This window comes from Microcaecilia unicolor, unplaced genomic scaffold (assembly GCF_901765095.1).
Source record: "Microcaecilia unicolor unplaced genomic scaffold, aMicUni1.1, whole genome shotgun sequence".
NCBI classification, from domain to species: Eukaryota; Metazoa; Chordata; class Amphibia; order Gymnophiona; family Siphonopidae; genus Microcaecilia; species Microcaecilia unicolor.
In genome coordinates, this window is record NW_021963720.1 from 6,563 (window position 1) to 30,081 (window position 23,519).

A 23,519-nucleotide genomic window follows, 5' to 3' on the forward strand; every position below is an offset into this window, starting at 1 on the left:
GTTTTTTATATGGCCGGCCACCTCTAGATTACAAGACGGGTGCTCTAACCACTTGGCCACAGCTCCACTTACTTGGATGCCCCTCCCTTTTGATTATGCCCCTTCAGGTCTCTCTCAGCCAATCACAGCGCAGAAAATCGGCTTTCGATTATACCGATTTCGCGGGATTTAGGAGATGGGCGACCATCTCCCGATTTGTGTCGGAAGATAGCCGCTCTTCTCGTTCGAAAATAAGGTGTACTGTGTCCTACTGTGGGGTGAACAGTTATTTCTGCACATTTTTACTGGAATCATCTAGAGCATTTTTTAAAGAGGAAAAAACAAATTAAAAATAGACCAATTCCTCACCTCCAAATTTTGTAATCCATTTCTTCAGCTGTTGAGGGTAGCTCAGTTGGAAACCCATTTTCAGATCAGTAGAAACAACCTCCGGTTCCAGAAACTTCATTTTCTCACACCTGTGGGTTAGAGAGTCACTGGGATTATTCTGGGAGATGGTCACACCCAGGAATGAAATATACCACCAACAGTCAGTTTTTGTGATTATGGGACTCATTTTTTAAAAAGGAAAGCATTTAAAAAGTGGCACAAAATGCCCAAATCGCTAGTTTTGAAACCCATTTTTAAAAATTTTTGCTATGCAAGGGAGTGTGTAAGGGGTGGGATTTTGGGCATTCCTAACACTCGGATGTTTTTCTGCCACAATGGAACGGAACAAAAATATCCAGGGCTACAATTTAGATGTTTTGTTTTTATCACAACTAAGTCACAACAAGGTGCCTTAAATGACCAATCGACTACAAGAGGGATTAAGGCGTGACCCCCCCCCCCTTACTCCCCTAGTGGTCACTGACCCCTCCCACCCTCCAAAGATGTGAAAGAAATATTACATACCAGTTTCTATGAGAGCCTCAGATGTTATGGTCCAGGGCTATTGTAGTTGTGTACAGTAGTATTTTGGTGGGTTTTGGAGGACTCACCATACAAGATAACGGGGCAGCGGTGAGACGCGTACCTGGGACCTTTTAGGTGAAGTCCACTGCAGTGCCCCCCTAGGGTGCCCCACTGCTCTGCTGGGATGTCTGTGTGGCCAGTCTACTAAGAATACTGGCCCACATACGTCCTAATGGCTTGATTTTGTGCGTTTTTCACTTAGATGTTTTAGGTTTATAGAATCTAGATCTAAATGTCATCTGCCAGTTGGTGGATTCTGTCTCCCAGTCATGTAAAGTCCTCTTGCAATTTTTCACAATCCTCTTGTATTTTTTTTTCCCGTTCATTTTTATTAAAACAGAATTAGAACGTGCCCACCCACCCACCCCCCCCCAACTCAACCTATCACCCCCTACCCTCCCCCCTCATAAGTTCAGGATACGGCTTCGAGCAGTAGGGGTAAGCGTGTCCCAAAAGGGTGCCCAAGTGGCACAAAAAATGTCCCCTTTGTTGGACGCCAAGTCTTTTATTTTCCGTTTCTCCAATGAGCACATTTGAATCATTGCTATACGCCACTGTGCCAGGGAGGGGCTTTCTGCATTTCTCCACAGTTGTAGTATTGCTCTCTTACCCATCAGCACAGTGCGCTTTAAAAAAGCTTTCATTTTCGCTGGCATACACCCTGCACTGGCAAAAGACTCAAATAATTGTCCTGGAGCTATCTTCCATCTTGTGCGCCAACAGTTAGATACCTGCAGTCCCACGTCCCTCCAGAATTGTTGCACCCCGGGACACGTCCAAAACATGTGCCCCAGGTGTGCTCCGGAAGCCCCACACTTTGGACAGGAATCCACGTCTGCTATGGTTGCTCTCCAGGCCCTATACGGTGAGATATACAGCCTCAGTAAAATTTTAGCTGCAATTCTTGCCAGGCTACGTTCTCTGTAAACTTAGTCACCGATACCAACTGTCTGTGTAAGTGCTCCTCCTGGAGATTAAGTCCCAGTTCAGCATTCCATTGTTCAATTATTTTGGAAAAGTCAAAGTTCTGTAACGAGTCTCTTATAAAAGAGTGAAAGTATCTCAATGGTACTCTTTGTTGGGCCTCCAGACCCAACAGTTCAGTAAGTTGATCGTAAGAGAAAGAAACATGTGATGTGTCTTAGTGACAAAATAGGTGTGTTGGATATGCTCCATTCCGGCATGTCTGTTTCTGCCGTTGGCCACACATTAAAATTTAATGAGTCAGCTGATCCATCCAGCAAAAAAAGGAAGAGATTCAGTGGTCTGTTTGAGAAGCAGAACCAGAAAGTTCCAAAACTACATCTGTGCTTCGTGTGCTTCGTGGTGGATACTTGGAATGCCCTCCCGCGGGAGGTGGTGGAGATGAAAACGGTAACAGAATTCAAACATGCGTGGGATAAACATAAAGGAATCCTGTTCAGAAGGAATGGATCCTCAGGAGCTTAATTGAGATTGGGTGGCAGAGCCGATGGTGGGAGGTGGGGCTGGTGGTTGGGAGGCGGGGATAGTGCTGGGCAGAATTATACGGTCTGTGTAGTGCTGGTGGTGGGAGGCGGGGATAGAGCTGGGCAGACTTATACGGTCTGTGCCAGAGCTGGTGGTGGGAGGTGGGACTGGTGGTTGGGAGACGGGGATAGTGCTGGGCAGACTTATACGGTCTGTGCCAGAGCTGGTGGTGGGAGGCGGGGCTAGTGGTTGGGAGGCGGGGATAGTGCTGGCCAGACTTATATGGTCTGTGCCCTGAAGAGGACAGGTACAAATAAAAAGTAGCACATATGAATTTATCTTATTGGGCAGACTGGATGGACCGTGCAGGTCTTTTTCTGCCATCATCTACTATGTTACTATGTTATCCCCTATCTCCGCGGTCAAAGATTGTTTGGGCAGAGAGGCCACGTAATGTCTCAGCTGGTAATATGCGAAATCATCCAATTGGTCAATATGAAATTCTGTAAATCCTCTTGTATTTTAAGAACTTTGAATAACTTTGTCCTCAGCAAATTTAATCACCCCACTCATTATTCCCATTTCTAAATCATTTGTGATTAGGTTAAAAAGTAGAGGTCACAGCACAGACCCTGAGGAACCCCATTATTTATTCCATTGAGAATATTGACCATTTAACCCTACTCTGTTTTTTTTATCTTTTAACCAGTGTAGATTAGGAATTGGTTATTGGACAGAAAACAGAGGGTAGGGATAAATGGTCTTTTCTCTCAATAGAGGAGGGTGAACAGTGGAGTGTCGCTGGGGATCTGTACTGGGACCGGTACTATTTAACATATTTATAAATGATATGGAAATCGGAATGACAAGTGAGGTGATCAAATTTGCAGATGATACAAAACTATTCAAGGTTGTTAAAACACGTGTGGACTGTGAAATATTTTAGAAAGATCTTAGGAAATTGGAAGACTGGGCGTCCAAATAGCAGATAAAATTTAATTTGAATGAATGCACATTAGAAAGAATAATCCGAATTATAGTCACCTGAGGCTAGGATCCACCTTGGGAGTCAGCGCTCCAGAAAAAGTTCTGGGTGTCATTGTAGATAATACGCTGAAATCTTCTGCTCAGTGTGCGGTGGCAGCCAAAAAAAGCAAACAGGATGCTAAGAATTATTAGGAAAGGGATGGTGAATAAGAAGGAAAATACTATAATGCTTTTCTATCACTCCATGGTGAGAATTTCATTCAGTTCTGGTCACTGTATTTATTTTATTACATTGGTACCCTGCACTTTCCCACTCATGGCAGGCTCAATGCGGCTTACATGGGGCAATGGAGGGTTAAGTGACTTGCCCAGAGTCACAAGGAGCTGCCTGTGCCTGAAGTGGGAATCAAACTCAGTTCCACAGTTCCCCAGGACCAAAGTCCACCACCCTAACCACTAGGCCACTCCTCCACTGTATCTCAAAAAAGGTATAGAAGGGCATTTTCTAAATGATGTCAAAGTCTGAATAGGAAAAAAGGCCATTTTCAAAAAAGAAAAATGTCTATCTTTTTTTTTTTTTTTTAAATACCGTTTTGAACAAGGTTTTGTGATTTGAACATTTTGTTTTTTGGTCCATTCTCGAAAAAAAAAAAAAAGAAACGTCCAAGAGCAAAACACACAAAATCAAGGCATTGGGATGTAGGAGGAGCCGATACTTTTAATAGACTGGTCCCCATGACATCCCAGGAAAGCAGTAGGTCACACTAGGGGGCACTGCAGTGGACTTCATAAAATGCTTCCTTACCTTGTCTGCTGAGCCCTCCAAAACCCACTACCCCCAACTGTACACCACTACCACAGCCCTTACGGGTGAAGGGGGCACCTATATGTGGGTTTCTGGTGAGATTTGGAGGGCTTACAGTTTCCTCCACAAGTGTAACAGGTAGGGGGAGGTAGGAGCCTGGGTCCACCTGTCGGCAGTGCACTGCACCCACCACTAGACTACTCCAGGGACCTGCATGCTGTTCTAATGGACCTGAGTATAACATCTGAGGCTGGACTAGAGGCTGGCAAATAGTGCATTCAAGTGTGGAGGAGATATAAAGATAACATCATCGGCTTAATTTTCTGACAGAAAATGATACATTCAATTAATTTAAGGAGATGTTGCCTCAAGAAGCCCCCGGCTCGATTATATTACGAGCTCATGAGGGCTGGACCGCTTCATCATTGGCAACACTCCCACATTCTTAGAGCAGCCTGTCCCAAACATATGTGCTAATACTCTTTTTTTCTTTTTGTATACATTTTTTCTTTTTTCTCCGTGTTGAAAGAATGTAAGGTGAGGATACAAGCTGATTGGTTGAGCCAATCATTTTCGTCTGACGTAAGAGAACCTTTAAATTCGAGGAGCCATCTTTATTCTAAGCTGGTCCGTTTGAAATGTTTGATCCTTCAGCTGAGGTGTTTTTGTAAAGTATATCTTAAGAGAAACAAGTTATGTAGAGTTGTATGAAGGTTTCAATATCATAATATATACATTTTTCTGTTTTAGTTAGACGCAGACCACTTGACCCTGAAGCAGGCGACGAAACGGTGGCCATTGTTGGTCTTGGTCGCGTTCAGCATGTTACTAACTAAAGAAGGATTGGACCTTGCAAAAGCTAAGTAGCTGTTACGTTTAACTTTACGATTGCCCATCATATGTTAGAAAAAAGAAAAAATGTATACAAAAAGAAAAAAAGAGTATTAGCACATATGTTTGGGACAGGCTGCTCTAAGAATGTGGGGGTGTTGCCAATGATGAAGCGGTCCAGCCCTCATGAGCTCGTAATATAATCGAGCCGGGGGCTTCTTGAGGCAACATCTCCTTAAATTAATTGAATGTATCATTTTCTGTCAGAAAATTAAGCCGATGATGTTATCTTTATACCTCCTCCACACTTGAATGCACTATTTGTTAATAGAACCAGAAGGAGATTACCTTTATATTTATTTATTATAATTTGTCGATTATATCTAGAGGCTGGCAAGTCATGTTTTTCATCACATTTTGTGGGGGTGGGAGGGGGTTAGTGAGCACTAGGGGAATAAGGGGAGGTCATCCCTGATTCCCTCCAGTGGTCATCTGGGTATTTAGGGCACCTTTTTGTGCCTTATTCGTTATGAAAACAGGTCTAGCTCAAAAACGTCTAAATTTTAGTCCAGGAAGATTTTGTTTTGTTCCGTTATGGCTGAAAAACATCTAAGTCTTAGGAACACACAAGTCCCAGCCTGAACACGCCCCTGACACATCCCTTGAGATTTGGACACACTTCTGACGGACTTCATAGAAAAACGTCTAAAAATAGGTTTTGAAAATACTGATTTGGGTGTTTTTGTGAGAAAAAGAGCCAAATGCTACTTTATGCCACTTTTTAGATGTTTTTCTGTTTTGAAAATGAGCCCAATAGCGGAATTAGAAAAGGTTCAAAGAAGAGCGACCAAAATGATAAAGGGGATGGAACTCCTCTCGTATGAGGAAAGGCTAAAGAGGTTGGGGCTCTTCAGCTTGGAAAAGAGACGGCTGAGGGGAGATATGATTCAGGTGGTGTAGAATGAGTAGAAGTAAATCAGTTTTTTACTCATTCCAAAATTACAAAGACTAAGGGACACTTGAGGAAGTTACATGGAAATACTTTTAAGACAAATAGCAAGAAATATTATTTTACTCAACAAATAGTTATGCTCTGAAACTCTTTACCAGAGGATGTCATAACAGTGGTTAGCGTATCTGTGTTTAAAAAAGGTTTGGACAAATTCCTGGAGGAAAAGTCTATAGACTGCTATTGAAAGAGACAAGGGAAGCAACTGCTTGCCCTGGGATTTGTAGCATGGAGTGTTGCCACGATTTGGGTTTCTGCCAGGTACGTGTGACCTGGATTGGCCACTGTTGGAAGCAGGATACTGGGCTAGATGGACCATTGGTCTGACCCAGTATGGTTACTCTTATGTTCTTATAATCCACAATACGACACTGTATCCCATCCTATGACTTTTGAGTTTCCTCAGGAGAAATTCATGGGGAACTTTATCAAATGTCTTCTGAAAATCCAGATAAACAGTATCAACTGGCTCACCATTATCCACATGTTTATTCACCCTTCAAAGAAATATAAACATATTTTTATAGAATTACTTTGTTATGGACAGCGTCAGAGCAGAGACCATCCCCAGCAACTCCTTCTGCACTCAATCCCACCTCCTTCTCTCCCATTCTTAATTCCACATGCACTACTAATCATTTCTATAGCACTACTAGACATATGCAGCACTGTACACATTATATACAGGTACTTTCTCTGTCCCTAGGGGGCTCACAATCAGTTTTTTTGTTCCTAGGGCAATGGAGGGTTAAGTGATTTGCCCAAGGTCACAAAGAGCTGCTGTGGGACTTGAACCCAGGTTGCCAGGATCAAAGCCCACTGCACTAACCATTAGGCTACTCCTCTCCCTTTCTCCAATCAATTAATTCCCTTCTTTCTTACTCAAAATCCATCCAGCCGCATAGAAAATGACAGAAAACTAACTTGTACCTGCTCAGAGCATCCTTCACGTCCTAAAGGGAAATGAAACAGAGAATATTTCTAGTTAGATTTCACAGTTTACGAGAACACATTATACATTAGGATACTCTACTCAAAGCTCTGCTCAATCAAAAAACAGCTACAAAATTTTGATGCCATTTCTATGATCAGCATCCAAAAATCTATAAGAAACACCCAAACTCATTATGGAAACAAGTGTATCAGCCTATTTCAAAACTACCATTTATCTCCTAAGTTGTAGAGAAACTGATACTTGGGCAACTTTTCAAGTCCTTCATGCCCATCAATCAGACTTTTGGATGGGGCACAGTACTGAAACCTCCTTAGTGGCTCTGATCCGTGATCTGCATGTAGAGGCTCTCAAGTGCCTGGTTTGGGCAGAGGTGGAGTTGTGATGTCTGGGTGAAAAGGTATCAAAAGTGGGGTAAGTGACTTATTTCTAGCAGAGGGATATCAACTGTATAATCTTGCAAAATTTCAGCCTCAGGTATGGACTAACTACATCTTTAAAAAATATGAAATGTTTACCCACAGTTTTTAGGCTGTAGAACATGAAAAACATCAACGTTGTGAAAAAGTTGTATAGTCCCTCTCTACTGACCCTACAGTATACAAAACTTCCAAAAATGAAAGTTGCCCAATTTACCCCTCTGATTTGGTAAGTGCAGCTGCTGGCTGAAAAATCAGCCATTATGTAAGATATTTCGATCTGCTACTTGAATTCCCTGATTCCTCCTGGAAGATCTGTAACTTCCTTAGAAATATATTTGCTAATCTCACCTTCAGTAACTCGTTGGTCGGCTGTTGACTCTTCTCCTCTATCTCGGTGATCAGCTGCATGAGGGAGGAACTTTGCTCTTCTAGCTGGGTCTCATTTTCCATGATTCTCTGGAGAATCTTCTTCTCTTCCTTTTCCAGTCTCGAGAGAAGGATCTGCTTCTCCTTATTCAGAAACTGTTGTAACTCTTCAAACTCAGACTCCACTTTCTGTCGTTTGATCTGTGTCTCACTCTGGATTAAACACGGAAAGATAATTCTCAGTAACAGTACAGTGATTCTGGATTGAGGTCTTTCCATGAACAAGAAATTTCTGTTGTTGTCAGCAGGACAAGTACAAGTGTACTGAGCACCCTAGATTAATCAAGACGTACCTTCTCACACCCAAACCCATATTCCACACTTGCAGTGGCTCCATTACCTCCTCTCAGTGGTGGCTCTGGTACAGCACTTCCTCCTTTAACAGTCGTGACTCCAGCACAGCCTTCCTCCTCTCACCACCCACTCTTTTCCCAACCTTCCTCTCCTACCATACTCAGAAGCTTATCCCCCTTTCACAATCTCCTCCATCCCCTGCTCAGCAACTCCCTCTGCCTCTCTGCACTGTACCCATTCCAGTACCCATAGGAGCCAACTCTGTTAGTGCTGTGGGTGCTTGAGCACCCCCAATTTTGAGAAAATTCCTTGTATGTGTCCAGGGAGGGGTTATTTCCACTGGGTTTAGCACCCCCAATAATTTTGTAAAGTTGGGTCCTGTACCACTGTTGTCCCCATATTGTCTCTAAGTGAGCAGAAGAGGGGTCTCCCTCCTCTCCTGCTCTTACCCCTTACCACAAGCAGCCTCCACTTCATTCTTCCCAAGCATCTACCCCCTGCATCTCCCCATTCTCTCCCTTCCTCAGTATTCATTAGCATCTTGTTCTCCTCTCTCTTCTTCTGGTATCTAGCCCAAGCTTTTGTACATTTTGTTGAGTAGTGGTTCTCCACGGTTGTGGATAAGGGGGAGGAGGGAGGGGATGAAGGGGTGTTGATTCTTTAAGAATTAGTTTTCTGGCTACTGCTGTTAAATTTGGCTATATTTTCAATAAAGCTTTGAAAAATTCAAGAAAACAAACAAGCAAAAAAACCCAAAAACAACAACAACAAAGTAAGTGGTCACAGACCAGCAGATCCTGTGATTTAAATGTAGTTATAGTGCTGTCTCTAAAAAGAAGGTGGAATGGTAGGAAGCTAGGGTTAGGGTACCCTCACTTCACCCACTGGCTGTGCAGAACCTCCAGCTGAAAGAGCTTGAAAATCTCGTTTTCCTGAGGACCACTGAGTTCACCTAACACCAGCTCTGCTGAGCTTTGTGACACCAGAGGATCCAGAATCCGCAACTATATCCTGGAGCTCTCAAAACCAATCAACAGTTACAGGTTATAAATGGTTAAATTAGATGAAAATGAGCTTCCACATCACAGGAGTTATTTCAGATTGAAATCTGTATCCTGGAACTCAGTTAAAAGGCATCAGGACAGACCCATCCCTGAATGAGCAGAAATGTACATGTAACAGTCAGTGAATGTCACCAGATCAGTCCTTACTATAATGTCACAGTTCACCGAGCGGATGACCTCAGCAACGATGTGATGAAAGCACTGAGGGGCAATTCTATGAACTGGCACCAAGAGAGAGGTACAACTATGGGGTGCACTTAATGTCATTTATTTAACGATTTCAGGACATGCCTAAGCCTTATAGAATAAGAGCAGAAAACTAATAAGATGTTATCAGCCAAATCTGTTACGTCTGTGGCCGTGACAACCCTCAGACTTACCCTGTTTCTGGGAGTCGGTGGCTGTGCTGGCTTCTGCTTGTCTCTGTGTCTGTCTCTGTCTTAGTTTCTCTCTGGCTCTGTGTGCTGATTGCCCTACTGAACCTCACCTGTGTGGGCTATGCCTTTTCCAAGATGGCTGCCGCCGACTCCTGTATGCCAGGATCCAAGATGGCTCCCGCTGGGCTGACTTCTCTGTGTGTCAAGCCTCTGTTTGGATGCAAGGTGATTGCTGCAGCTGTGCCTCTGGTGTGGAAGGGCTTTATTAATCACTTAGAGACTACAGCCCTGGCCTTTGCATTGTTCATCTAGGGCCCTGGTGTATAGAGTGCTCTGTACACTGTTTCAGTGTTTGCTCTGTGTGAGTTTCTATGTTTAGACTTACCAGCTTAGGCACCGTGTGGCTTGTTAGCCTGTGTATAGCTTTGCTAGTGCTCTGTGTTTGTTTAGACTAGCCAGCTTAGGCTCCGTGTGGCTTGTTAGCCTGTGTATAGCTTTGCTAGTGCTCTGTGTTTGTTTAGACTAGCCAGCTTAGGCACCGTGTGGCTTGTTAGCCTGTGTATAGCTTTGCTAGTGCTCTGTGTTTGTTTCCAGTGCATGACTTGTTAGCTTGGGCACAGCTTTGTTGTTAGCTGGTGTATAGCTTTGCTAGTGCTCTGTGTTTGTTTCCAGTGCATGACTTGTTAGCTTGGGCACAGCTTTGTTGTTAGCTGGTGTATAGCTTTCAAGTCTCCTGAGTGTGCTCTGTGTATGTTTCTTGTGTATGACTGGTTTGCCTGGGTATAGCGTTTCTATTAGCCTAGGTACAGTTTACTAGTCATTGTGTTTAAACCTGCCGACTGCCAGAACCCGGACAGTCCCTGCCTGTCGGCCTTGCCTGCGCCTAGGTGCCAGGGGGCACTCCTGGATCTTCATTCCTGCTGTTCCTGCTTGCAAGTTCCAGTTCCGGGTTTTCCTGTAAGTCCTACCGGCTGCCAGAACCTGAGGGCTCAACCCTCGGGGAAAGGTGGTCAAGCGTAGGTGAAGCCTAGGTCCAGTGTGTTCCAGTCCAGCGGGTTTCACTCCTGTATGTTCCAGTCCTGTGGGGCCCTCCAGTGTGTTCCAGTCCAGCAGGCTCCACTCCAGTGCGCACCCGTCCGGTGCGTTCCAGTTCCGTGTATTCCGGTGTAGAACTCCAGTCCGGGGTTCCGGTCCAGTTTTGTCTCATCTCTACCTTGGAGGTGATCTTGCCTTCCACTGCCGCTCCACGGTAGTGGCCCATGGGCTCACGAACCCAGTGCTCCCGGGGAAGAAGCCTGACAGTATGCCAAGGTCCTCGAGCACGCGACAAAATCCCTCTAATTTTATCATATTCCTATGGGTGTCTTAGTTTTTTCATTATTCTTTGCTTGAACTTTCACTTAAATTGTTTTGAAATCAGTCTGGTATAAACAAGATACTTTACAAGTTTTTTTCTTTTACATTTTCTTCCACCAACAGATCTCATTACACTCAGGGTGTTTCCCAATTAAATATTAATGTATGTTAGGTTCTCAGATTTAAGTAAATTCTCTTTATGTCAAACTCTAGTGTCTGTATATTTTTCTCAATCATTTATCTCTTTTTATCTTTCAGTGTCTTCAAGGAAAATCCTTCTTGCATGGGTCAGTATTGAAAGATACCCCTCCTCTTCTTCAGGTAAGTATGAAAGGGTCTTCTTCTGTTATTCTCCCCCTACTAGCCTATCTACAACAAATAAAAAATCCAATCTTTCTATTATTTGTATGTTCTATTGTGCATCTTTTTTCTTCAATAATCTGTTATCTAACTCCTTTTATTTAAAAATATAAACAATAATTCCTAACTTTCCCACCGAAGAAATGAATCTTAATATTTTCAAGTTATCACTCAACCTTTTTAATCTCTCTGTTCAGTCTTTTTTTTTTTAAATTCTTGTCTCAGAAGATGCGATGATTAAATTGTTCAGGAATTAATTAAGATGCTGAATATTAACTATATAATTCCTTCTTGTCCTGCCTTATTTTTTCTTTGATATCTCAGCTGGTAAATTGCTGTCTAACAGGCATTTTCCAGCTTTTCATGCCTTCACAGAGATCTGAATGTATTTCCAGTGAAACATACTTCATTATGACTCAGGGTCCTGTTTACTAAAGTGCGTTTGTGTTTTTAGCGCGCCTACACTTAAAGCATGTGCTAACCATGTAGGCGCCTATAGGGATATTGCAGGCACGTACATGGTTAATGCACCTACATGGTTAATGCACGTACATGGTTAACTTGCATTAAAAATATTAACGCGCCTATAACACTGCTTAGTAAACAGGGCTCCCAGTGTTTATTTTGGTACATTTGTATTCCACATTTTTTCACATATTTGTAGACTCAATGTGGCTTACATAGTTCCGGAGGTGCGATTGCAAACTCCGGTGTAAACAAATACAAAGTGATGTAATGGTAAAGTTCATGTGGTACAGCCACATTAGGGAATAGTGCGACTGAAGAGTTGAGTTGTGTACATACTGTTATTAGTTGTGTTGTGTTGCAGTGAGGTGGCATTTATGTTGGATTTTATTTATTTATTTATTGCATTTGTATCCCACATTATCCCAACTTTTTTGCGGGCTCAATGTGGCTTACAATTCATCGTGGATATGGGAAGTAGAAGGGAACATACATTTGTTATTACAGAGAGTTTTGGGTTAAGTGATTAAAGTATTAAAGCAAAAGATAGTATAAAACTTTTCTGGATAAGTCAAAGATTATACAGTTACATGTGTTGATCTTTGTTGTATATCTTGTCGAAGAGAGAGGTTTTCAATAGCTTGCGGAAATTTGTCAGTTCATAGATCATTGGGGTATGTCTTTTTGAAGAGGTTTGTTTTCAGTTTTTTCCTGAAGTTTAGGAGGTCATTCGTCTCTTTCAAGGCTTTTGGTAGTGCATTCCACAGTTGGGTGCTTATATAAGAAAAGCTGGACGCATAGGTAGATTTGTATTTCAGTCCTTTGAAGCTAGGGTGGTGGAGACTTAGGTATGATCGTGTTGATTTGGATGTATTTCTAGTTGGCAGGTCGATCAGGTCAGCCATGTATCCCGGGGCTGCGCCGTGGATAATTTTGTGGACCATAGTGCAGATTTTGAAGGTGATACGTTCTTTGATTGGGAGCCAGTGTAGTTTGTTGCGAAGGGGTTTTGCATTGTCGTATCGCGTTTTCCCAAAGATAAGTCTCGCTGCCGTGTTTTGAGCAGTCTGGAGTTTCTTTAGGATTTGTTCTTTGCATCCTGCGTAAATTCCGTTGCAGTAGTCTGCATGGCTTAGTACCATTGATTGTATCAGGTTGGAAGACTATTTACATTTTGAGTGTTTATTTGAGTTGATATTCTTGAGACCCTAGCAGGCTTATTTTCGAAAGAGAAGGACGTCCATCTTTCGACACAAATTGCAAGATGGGCATCCTTCTCACAGGGTCGCCCAAATCGGGTGTATTGATGTTCTAATGCTCACTGCAATGTTTAAGATGCTGCCTTTTCCCAGGTACACCCTTGTTGTGTGACTCGTGGATTATTATTAAAAATAATTCTTTCATATAGAGGAGGGGGGGTGTTAAAAAATGATAGGCCCCGGGTGTCAAATACGCTACGTACGCCACTGGTCCCACCCGCCCTCTGTGGTCGACCGTCCGCCACCGGGCCGGGCCCCCTGCATTGAAATCACAGTGCCTCTCACCTCCGTGTGAAAGCGCTGCAGGCAGCAGATCATCTCCCTTCGGGCCTCCTTCCCTCCCTGTGTCCCGCCCTCGTCTGACGTAACTTCCGTGTAGGGGGTCGGGTTGAGGAGGAGTGGCAATGACTTCGGGGGAGGGGGGGAGCTTGTCCCGGGCCCGGCCCAGTCTCTCGGCGGCCCTGACTCCCACTTCTGACCTCCCCACTGAGTCCTGGTTCTGTTCCACACCAAGCTCCACTTTCTTTATGGGCCCTGCGTGGACCTGTGATCCTGAACATCATGCACACATTTCTGGGTTTGTCAGAGCTCCTGTTTTATTTATTTATTTATTGCATTTGTATCCCACATTTTCCCACCTCTTTGCGGGTTCAGTGTGGCTTACAATAAGATATGAAGAGTGGAAATACAATTGTACAGCTTGGTTATGGGTTACATTGTACAGGTTATGCGAGACCATCGAAGTATCGTTAGGAATATTACAATGGGACATCAACATTGAAACATTGGAAGGAGACAATGGGAAGCTTAAAGGGCAGTATTAAGACACACAGACATATGGTGTACATATTTCTGTGAGTACATGTATGGGTGATGTGGAATTAAGGGGGGTGAGGGTCAGAAGTGGTTGTGTGATGCATTGATGAATAGTGAGTGTGGACTCTATGTGTTTTGGCTCTTTCCGTAGATTGTTTCAAACAGGTGGGTCTTCAATGATTTGCGGAAGGAAGCTTGTTTGTGAGTCATTCTTAGGTTGCGCGGCAGTGTATTCCAAAGCTGTGTGCTCATGTGAGAAAAGGTTGACGCGTGTAGCGTCTTGTATTTCACGCCCTTGCAATTAGGGAATTTGGGCCCACTGGTGCTCAAGTTGGTTTCCCAGACTCACTCCAACATGGCCAGTCAGCTGCCACACTTTTGAGCCCAGCACGGCCCCAGATCGAGCCAATGTTTTCCCCAGTGGGCCTAGAACTTACTTCTTACTCTGCTTCCCCACACCAGAGACCCTTTCAAGCATGCACAGATTCCCAGGACCATGCTACTTCTCCAATTCCTGCCCCCTAACAGGCCCTGGTGCACTCAGCCCTGCAGCCATCCTTCCTGGCACCACAACAGCCCCAAAGACCCCCACTCTACACTGCTGGACTGGATCAAGCTTGAGCCCGATGCTCCTTTCCCATTTTGCAGCCCACACCACACTAACTCTCTGCAAGAAATACAATGTTAACCTTTTCCTTTGTTCCACTTACAGATTCAGAATCCGCCTGTTCTCAGCCAATAAGGAACCAAGAAATAGTTTCCATGCAGTAACAAGGCAGATTGAATTCCATTATCCAATTTAGTATTATTTATTATTATTCAATTGCCCTCCCCTTGTCCCTTCCTTCCTTCTCACCCATCACTTCCCTCACCCGTAACTGTCTTGTCTGTCTGTATTATTTAGATTGTAAGCTCTTTTGGGCAGGGACTGTCTCTTTGTGTCAGGTGTTCAGCGCTGCGTGCGTCTAGTAGCGCTATACAAATGCTAATAATAATAATAATGATGATGATATTATTCTCTTATTCAGGTGATTCAGGGGATTGATATAGTGAGAGGAACAAAAACCCTGCAGAAACTGGCTCAGAAGGAGACACAGACACCCACCTTCAGCTCTTCAGCTTTCTTCTCTTCAGTAGATTTAAACTTCAGAAGATCTTCCAGATTCTTTCTCAGAGGCTCCAGGTGCATTTTAAGTTTTTCCTGTGAACATTAAACATCATTGATTAGCATGTGATTATTTTTATAGCCACAATTTCAGATTTGACTGTAAATGTGAGATGTTCCTTCCAATTTAGATCGTTTCTTTGAAATAACAGAATTCTGATGGATCAATATTCAAAGTGATATAACCAGGATAGGCTCCTGCCTGGTTAAATCATACTGAACTGGCCATGAGCCAATATTAAACAGCACTTAACCCAACAGTGCCACTGAATATTGGCAAAAGTTCTGTCCAGGCAGAGGAGGGGTGAAACGGGGGCAGAGTCAGGGTGGAGCTGAGAGATAAGCGGGCACCAGTGATATTCAGTTCCAGTGCCCCATATCTAACCACATAAACTGAACCATGACCAAGGTGTCCTAATCAGGGATTGAGAGGCAGATGCATCAAGCAAATGTTAAAAAATCTAAATCGTTAAAGTCCCTAACGATTTTTAAAAAACAAAGAATGCACCCAAAAAACAAGTCACACATGCTCGGATCAGTATTGAAAAGTACAATGTATCAAAGAATCGTAATCCACGTCGGTAATCGGCCCCTAAAGCATGTGCAGAGCAGCCAAGCGTTATGTTAGCTGCTCTGCGCATGCCACAAACAGTCAAAACACAAGCACGTGGCTCCCAAATCAAAACAAAAATAAAAAGGGTCGGGAGGGGGCAAAGGCGCTCGTCAGGAGTGTCCTGTATGGCCGTCCTTGCCCCCCCCCCCGAGGTCGCCATTCCCCCCCCCCCCCCGCTTCCCTCTGCATTATAAATTAAAAAGCAAAACATACCTTTAGCAGCCCCAGCCCCCCTCCCTTCCTCACTACTCTGTCTCCCCTCAGCTCCGCCTCCTGACATCCTCCGCCCTGTGCCCCGCCCCCTCTTGGGGTCGTCGTCGCCGCCATTCCCCCCCATCCACTGGGCCCCTTCCCTCTTACCGGGCCCGTGCAGCCCCTCTCTCCTCTGTCCGAAGGCGCTGCACGGGCAAGTACAAAAACTGATGCCTGTCTTCGCCCAGCTTCGGTCGCGCGTCTGTCTCCTCCTGGGCCTGCCCCCGTCTTTAAGATAACTGAATTCTGATGGGTCAATATTCAAAGTGATATAACCAGGCAGGATAGGCTTCTGCCTGGTTAAATCGTGCTAAACTGGCCATGAGCCAATATTAAACAGCACTTAACCCAACAGTGCCACTGAATATTGGCAAAAGTTCTGTCCAAGCAGTGGAGGGGTGAAACGGAGGCAGAGTCAGGGTGGAACTGAGCGATATGCAGGCACCAGTAATATTCAGTTCCAGTGCCCCATATCTAACCAGGTAAACTGAACCATGAACAAGGTGTCCTAACCAGGGCTTTAGACTATCTCAGGAGTGGATAGGTGAGAGCATAATTAGGCAGGACTAGGTGGGAAACGAGATTAAGAAAAGAGTTCTTTGTATTCAGAAAGGCCAAACTGAAGAAATGTGTTTTTAGAAGACTTGTAAAAGTTAGGTAATCAGCTGTAAACTTGATTGATTTAGGAAGAGAATTTTGGTGCCTTGATAGGAGAAATTAGCAGAGTGAATTGTTTTATATATCACATTCCTACAGATAGGGAAATGTAAGACAAGATGAAACAGCATTACGAGGGGGTAATTCAATAAGATTATTCATTATTATCATCTGTTTAGGTTCTTGGGTACAGCATGGAGTATTGGCAATACCTGTATTCCTTCGGGGAGCCACAACTCACAGGCTGAATATTGACCCCTGAATGTATATGGAAGATGCCTGAATAGACAGCAGCCAGGGTTCAAGTTTTGATGATTGATCTTACTACTCATATGCTTCAAAATGCTGCTAATTCAACTCCATAAAAAACACACACCTTCATCTCTCAGCTTCCCAGGACACACTGTGATACTAAAGATACTGACACACTCCTTGGATTCCTGCACAGCCTCCACTATGGAGGAAAGGGAAATGGGACTTGATAGACCACTTTTCTATGGTTTTTGCAACTACATTCAAAGCAGTTCACATAGTATATTCACTCAGGTACTTATTTGTAGGTTAAGTGACTTGCCTAGAGTCACAAGGAGCTGAGACCCATTTAATCCCTACCCCTTTCAGTGTGAACAGAGGCACCAGTTGACTCAGGTAAAGCATTAACGTCCCTTCGGAGGGATTATAATACCAAACACTGTAAAAAAAAGCAAGTGATGTGTTAAAAATGTAGCGAGAGTGTTAACCCTCTATCAGAGAAAACATAATATCCATAGGGTTGTCAACCAGCCAATGCTAGTGTTGATTTTCTGCCAAATTCCGTCATCCACCTTCTTCAGCCACTGCTGATGCTGCCAAAGGTCTGCAGTCATAGAAGCATTTACTTCCACCATGACTTGTTGCATCTTCCATTCCCTACACCTATGGGAGGGTGGGAAGAGAGGATGAGGGGCTGGAGCACAGAAGAAGTGGTAACATAGTAAATGACGGCAGATAAAGACCTGTACTGTCCAACATCGATCAATAATTGTAACTGGAGTGGAGGAGTGGCCTAGTGGTTAGGGTGGTGGACTTTGGTCCTGAGGAACTGAGTTCGGTTCCTGGCACAGGCAGCTCCTTGTGACTCTGGGCAAGTCACTTAACCCTCCATTGCCCCATGTAAGCTGCATTGAGCCTGCCATGAGTGGGAAAGTGCAGGGTACAAATGTAACAAAAATAAATAAATAAACTGCAACACATCACCACTCTATTTTATATTCTAACTGGTTTCCTTCTATGCCTATTATCCTATTCTCCATGTAACTCCAACTATAACTTTTTACTCTGGAATGGTGAATGCCATAACGGAACATTGTAAGCCACACTGAGCCTGCAAAAAGGTAGGAAAATGTGGGATACAAATGCAACAAATAATAATAATAATCCAGTCTGCCCAACAAGATAAACTCATTTTACATGGTATGTGATACTGAGTTTGATTTCTCCTTGCCTTTCTCAGGGCACAGACCGTAAAAGTCTACCCAGCATTTGTCTTGTACTAAGTTCTGAAGCTAACCTCAAAGCCCCTTAAAATTTACACTCCAGCTCATCCCTATCTATTCAGTCACCATCAGGGCCTAGACCGTAGAAGTCTGCCCAGCTCCCGTTTTGTTTCCCAATTACCGGCGTCGCCACCCAAACTCCGCTAAGATTCCAGGAAACCATTCCTTCTAAACAGGATTCCTTTGTGTTTACCCCACGCAGGTTTGAATTCCATTACCGAAGCGGCAGCGGCGGCAAGGGGAGCAGGAGCAACGCGATGGCGCCCCGGTGTAAGGCGCCAAAGGATACAGAACAGGTCAGCAGCCGAAGACTGAGCCTGCAGCCCTCCTCCGATTCCTACCTCCATCCACTGGCACAGCCCCCAGGGTTGCGGAGTCTCTGCACCCCGGGCAAATGCTTCGGAGCACCAGACTGTCCTGATAACACCGCAAATAGAGCGATCAGGGCGGCTGTGGCGGTGTAAGGTGCTGGAACAACACACCGAAAGCAACCCGGAGACAGGCTCCGAGGACCTCAGAGCAGACCCACACCAGTAATCGAGACTACTACCTCTCCTCTAACTCCTACTTCCAATCACAAACACAGCCCCGGGCAGCGCTTTAAACATCAGGTTACTTACGTCAGACGAGGGTGGGCCCAGGAGGGACGTCCGAAGACTCGGTGAAGAGGCGATCAGCTGTTCTTCTTGCCCGTGCAGCACCTTCACACAGAGGTGAGAGGCGCTGCGCGGGCCCAGTAAGACGGAGGGGGGGCCTGGTGGATGGGGGGAGCGCCAGCAACGACCTCAGGGGGGGCGGCGGGGGTCGGGCACGGGGGCAGAAGATGGTAGGAGGCGGAGCTGGGGAGGAAGAGAGGAAGAGAAGGGGGCCGGGGCAGCTTAAAGTTGGATTTTTTATTAGTGCAGGATTTTTTATTAATGCAGGAGGAAGCGGGGAGCAGTGGCGACCTAAGAGGGGGGCAAGGCCATCCATAAAGGACGCTCCTGACGAGCGCCTTTGCTCCCTCCCGATCGTTAGCTTTCCCGTAGTTTTCCATCGTTAGGGCAAGCGGAAAACTTTAGTGTATCTCATTTCAATAGGGTTTCTACACAATTTGCTCATCTGCATTCCGTTTTCGTTTGCTGCTACCGTCGTTGTCGTCGGAAATTGGGCTTTAATGCATGCCAGGGTAGGTTAGTGCATCTTGCCCTGAATGATTACTGTGGGGCAGAGGACCCTTTCAGGGTGCCTGAAGGAGCCTTCTGCACTGCATATGATTAGGCCGGGGATGTTGGGTTTGTGAGGAGAGAGGACTTGTGTGGATTGGCCAAACTGAAAAGATAAATTGATCTTATGGCTTTGAGTGAATCAGTCTGACATTGAGTGGTCTGCACACAAGTGAGCATTTAGCTAGAGAAGCAATACTGCTGACCTGATTGCACATGACTCTGTGAAAACTCCAGTGAAGTCTAAAACCAATATTCAAGCACCAGAATCCCTGCCTAACACATTCCAAAGAGCAATTAAGCTAAATACCCTAGCATTGTCTCCCAACCTCTCCCTGTGCGCCAACTGGCCAGCAAGCAAAGACAGTCAGCCACACATGTGACATCCCCCTCCCCCCCCCAACAATTACCTGAAAGCGCCTTGCAGTCCCCCCCCCCCCTGCCTCCAGACAAACCCTAGAAGCGGGATTCTCTGGGCTAAGAAGGTGTGAAGCATTAACTGCTGGCCTGGGAGATAGATCAAAGAAAGACCCTGACTCAGAGCTACTGTCCTGCTCTTTAACTTATCACTGAAAGCAGACCCAATGCCATAACAGGGCTCTGTAAGCCACATTCAGCCTGCAAATAGGTGGGAAAATGTGGGATACAAATTCATTAAATAAGATTAGACCTGGGGCAATGGAGGGTTAAGTGACTTGCTCAGAGTCACAGAGCTGCAGTGGGAATCAAACCCAGAAGCAAAGTCTGCTGCACTAACCACTCGGCAACTCCTCCACTATGGGGATATCTGTGACTGTGACCCCAGGACATACTGTGATAATGCTTTGATGTACTTCCTACCCACCCCCCTCCTCCCACCCTGTCAGACTGTCATAGTAATGCTTGAATGTTTTCACTTATATACACTGTCAGCTAGCACATTTGCTTATTTCCGATCTGAGGAAGAAGGGCAACCTTCGAAAGCTAATCAAGAAATGTATTAAGTTATGTCCAATAAAAAAGGTATCATCTTATTTTCTTTTCCATGTTTTATTTTGTTTGATTTCTACTGATAACCTTAAGCGAGGACTAACACGGCTACCACACCTCTCTACATGTAGAACCCCAAAGAATAGCAAGATTCTGGAACCCTAAAGAGTAACAAGATTCCAGGCAGAATCTCAAAGAGTAGCAACGTTCCACGCAGAACCCCAAAGAACAGCAAGATTCCGGAATGCTAAAGAGTGACAAGATTCCACGCAGAATCTGAAAAAGTAGCAACATTCCATGTAGAACCCGATCTGGAAGAAGGGCAACCTTCGAAAGCTAATCAAGAAATGTATTAAGTTATGTCCAATAAAAAAGGTATCATCTTATTTTCTTTTCCATGTTTTATTTTGTTTGATTTCTATTGATAACCTTAAGAGTGGACTAACACGGCTACCACACTCCTCTACTTTGTGATAATAAAGAAACTGACACACACCTTGTATTCCTGCACAGCCTCCAAAAGAAAATGGGACTTGATAAAGCACTTTTCTATGGTTTTTGCAACTACATTCAAAGCAGTTTACATAGTATATACAGATACTTATTTGTACCTGGGGCAATAGAGGGTTAAGTGACTTGTCCAGGGTCACAGAGCTGCAGTGGGAATTGAACCCAGTTCACCAGAACCAAAGTCTGCTGCACTACCCACTAGGCTACTCCTCCACTAGGGGGATCAGAGTGTGATATCAGTGACCCCAGGACACACTGTTATACTAAAGCTACTGACACTCACCTTGTATTCCTGCACAGCCTCCTTTATGGGGCTCACGGTGTGAGATCTGTGATCTCTGGACTCTCTACAAATCAGGCAGATAATTTTCTGATCCTCTTCACAAAACAGCTTCAGTTTCTCTTCATGTTCCTCACACAGATTCTCCTCTTTGGGTCTCACTGAACACTGACTGAGCTTTTTCATCATTTCTGTCATATTTGCCAGGTGCCTGTTAGGTCTGAGGTTTCTCTGCTGAGATGTTTCCCTGCACTGAGGACAGGGGAAGTTTCTGTCTCTCCCCTCCCAGCTCTGAGTGATACAGGAGCGGCAGAAGTTGTGTCCACAGTCTATGGTCACTGGATCTGTGAAATAATCCAGACAGATAGAACAAGAAGCTTCATCTCGCAGACTCTCAGCAGGGTTTGCAGCAGCCATGATTCTTACAGGAAATGAGAGTAAAGAATTCAGTTTCTGTTTCACATCTTCAAAATAAAGGAGTGTCTGTGTGGAACAGGATCTTTGTCAGGGACTTTGTGTAATTTGAAGACACCAGGGCTGTCTGCCCTCCTTCCTGTCTCCTAGTTCCTCCCTTTTTTTCCCCAGTTACAGAGACCCAGGGGGGTCTGGGACTCATGAGGCTAAAGGTAACAAAGGGATACAGCGGGATTCATTTTTTTCTTTGCCCAGTCCTTTACATGTGGACATTTGACATATTATCCTCCAAAATAAATGTTTTATAGAAGAAGACAGCTGATGTACTTAACACTGAGGATTATTGTCCGGGATCCTCCTATTTCCTTATGATTATGTCACAGGGGCCATAACTTAGCGGCTCTGGCGTTCTTCTCAAGCTTAAAATAAGGTTTAATGACAGAAGGACCGCTACTACTACTTAACATTTCTAGAGCGCTACTAGGGTTACGCAGTGCTTTTCTATCTACACTTCTTCCCTTGGTTCATTAATCTCATCCCATGGCTTTTCCTACCATCTCTATGCTGATGACTCCCAAATCTACCTTTCTACCCCTGATATCTCACCTTGCATCCAAACCAAAGTTTCAGCGTGCTTGTCTGACATTACTGTCTGGATGTCTCAACGCCACCTGAAATTAAATATGACCAAAACCGAGCTTCTCATTTTCCCCCCCAAACCCACCTCCCCGCTCCCCCCGTTTTCTATTTCTGTTGATGGCTCTCTCATTCTCCCTGTCTCCTCAGCTCGAAACCTTGGGGTCATCTTTGACTCTTCTCTCTCCTTCTCTGCTCATATCCAGCAGACCGCCAAGACCTGTCGTTTCTTTCTTTACAACATCCGTAAAATCCACCCCTTTCTTTCCGAGCACTCTACCAAAACCCTCATCCATACCCTTGTCACCTCTCGTTCAGACTACTGCAATCTGCTTCTTGCTGGCCTCCCACTTAGTCACCTCTCCCCTCTCCAGTCGGTTCAAAACTCTGCTGCCCGTCTCATCTTCCGCCAGGGTCGCTTTACTCATACTACCCCTCTCCTCAAGACCCTTCACTGGCTCCCTATCTGTTTTCGCATCCTGTTCAAACTTCTTCTACTAACCTATAAATGTACTCACTCTGCTGCTCCCCAGTATCTCTCCACACTCGTCCTTCCCTACACCCCTTCCCGTGCACTCCGCTGCATGGATAAATCCTTCTTATCTGTTCCCTTCTCCACTACTGCCAACTCCAGACTTCGCGCCTTCTGTCTCGCTGCACCCTACGCCTGGAATAAACTTCCTGAGCCCCTACGTCTTGCCCCATCCTTGGCCACCTTTAAATCTAGACTGAAAGCCCACCTCTTTAACATTGCTTTTGACTCGTAACCACTCGCCTCCACCTACCCTCCTCTCTTCCTTCCCGTTCACATTAATTGATTTGATTTGCTTACTTTATTTATTTTTTGTCTATTAGATTGTAAGCTCTTTGAGCAGGGACTGTCTTTCTTCTATGTTTGTGCAGCGCTGCGTATGCCTTGTAGCGCTATAGAAATGCTAAATAGTAGTGGTAGTAGTAGTACAGTTTAACAATGAAGGACGTTGTTAAACTGTGAAAACTGCTTACAGTATGCAGCGATCACCAGCCATAACCCAGCGCTGCACAAATCTTTTTGAAGGTTAAACAAAGAGGTGCAATAGACTGGAGTGGAAGTGAGTCTAATCTCTGTTTCCAAAATAGGTGGGGAAATGTGGGATACAAGTGCAATAAAATAAATAAATAAATTTACTTATCTCTGTTTGCACTCCCCCACGCGGCCGTCATTGCCATACACTCGAAAAACAGCAAGCGAACCTATGAGCTGCTGCAAGGAGGTTTAATAGACAAGAGTGGAAGTGAACCTATCTAGTCCACTGTAAGCAAGGAAGCCAATTTGGTTAATCTCTGTTTCCACTCCCCCACGCGGCCGTCATTGCCATACACTCAAATCCCAGCAAGCGAACCTATGAGCTGCTGCTAGACAAGAGTGGAAGTGAACCTATCTAGTCCACTGTAAGCAAGGAAGCCAATTTGGTTAA

At 44.6% G+C, this 23,519-nt stretch overlaps 1 protein-coding gene across 1 annotated transcript in view; it reads right to left on the reverse strand.

The window, feature by feature from the left end:
• Positions 1-348: 348 nt before the first annotated feature.
• The window catches only part of LOC115459588 (E3 ubiquitin-protein ligase TRIM39-like), a gene marked incomplete at its 3' end in the record, with an annotated part of 46,462 nt that continues 23,291 nt past the window's right edge, over positions 349-23,519 (reverse strand). Inside the window, exons 3-7 of the mRNA XM_030189396.1 lie at positions 21,016-21,433; positions 14,932-15,027; positions 7,758-7,988; positions 6,966-6,988; positions 349-458 (exon numbers count right to left, since the gene is read on the reverse strand). Coding sequence (XP_030045256.1) covers positions 349-458; positions 6,966-6,988; positions 7,758-7,988; positions 14,932-15,027; positions 21,016-21,433 — 878 coding nt within the window. The remainder of the gene's footprint in view (positions 459-6,965; positions 6,989-7,757; positions 7,989-14,931; positions 15,028-21,015; positions 21,434-23,519) is intronic.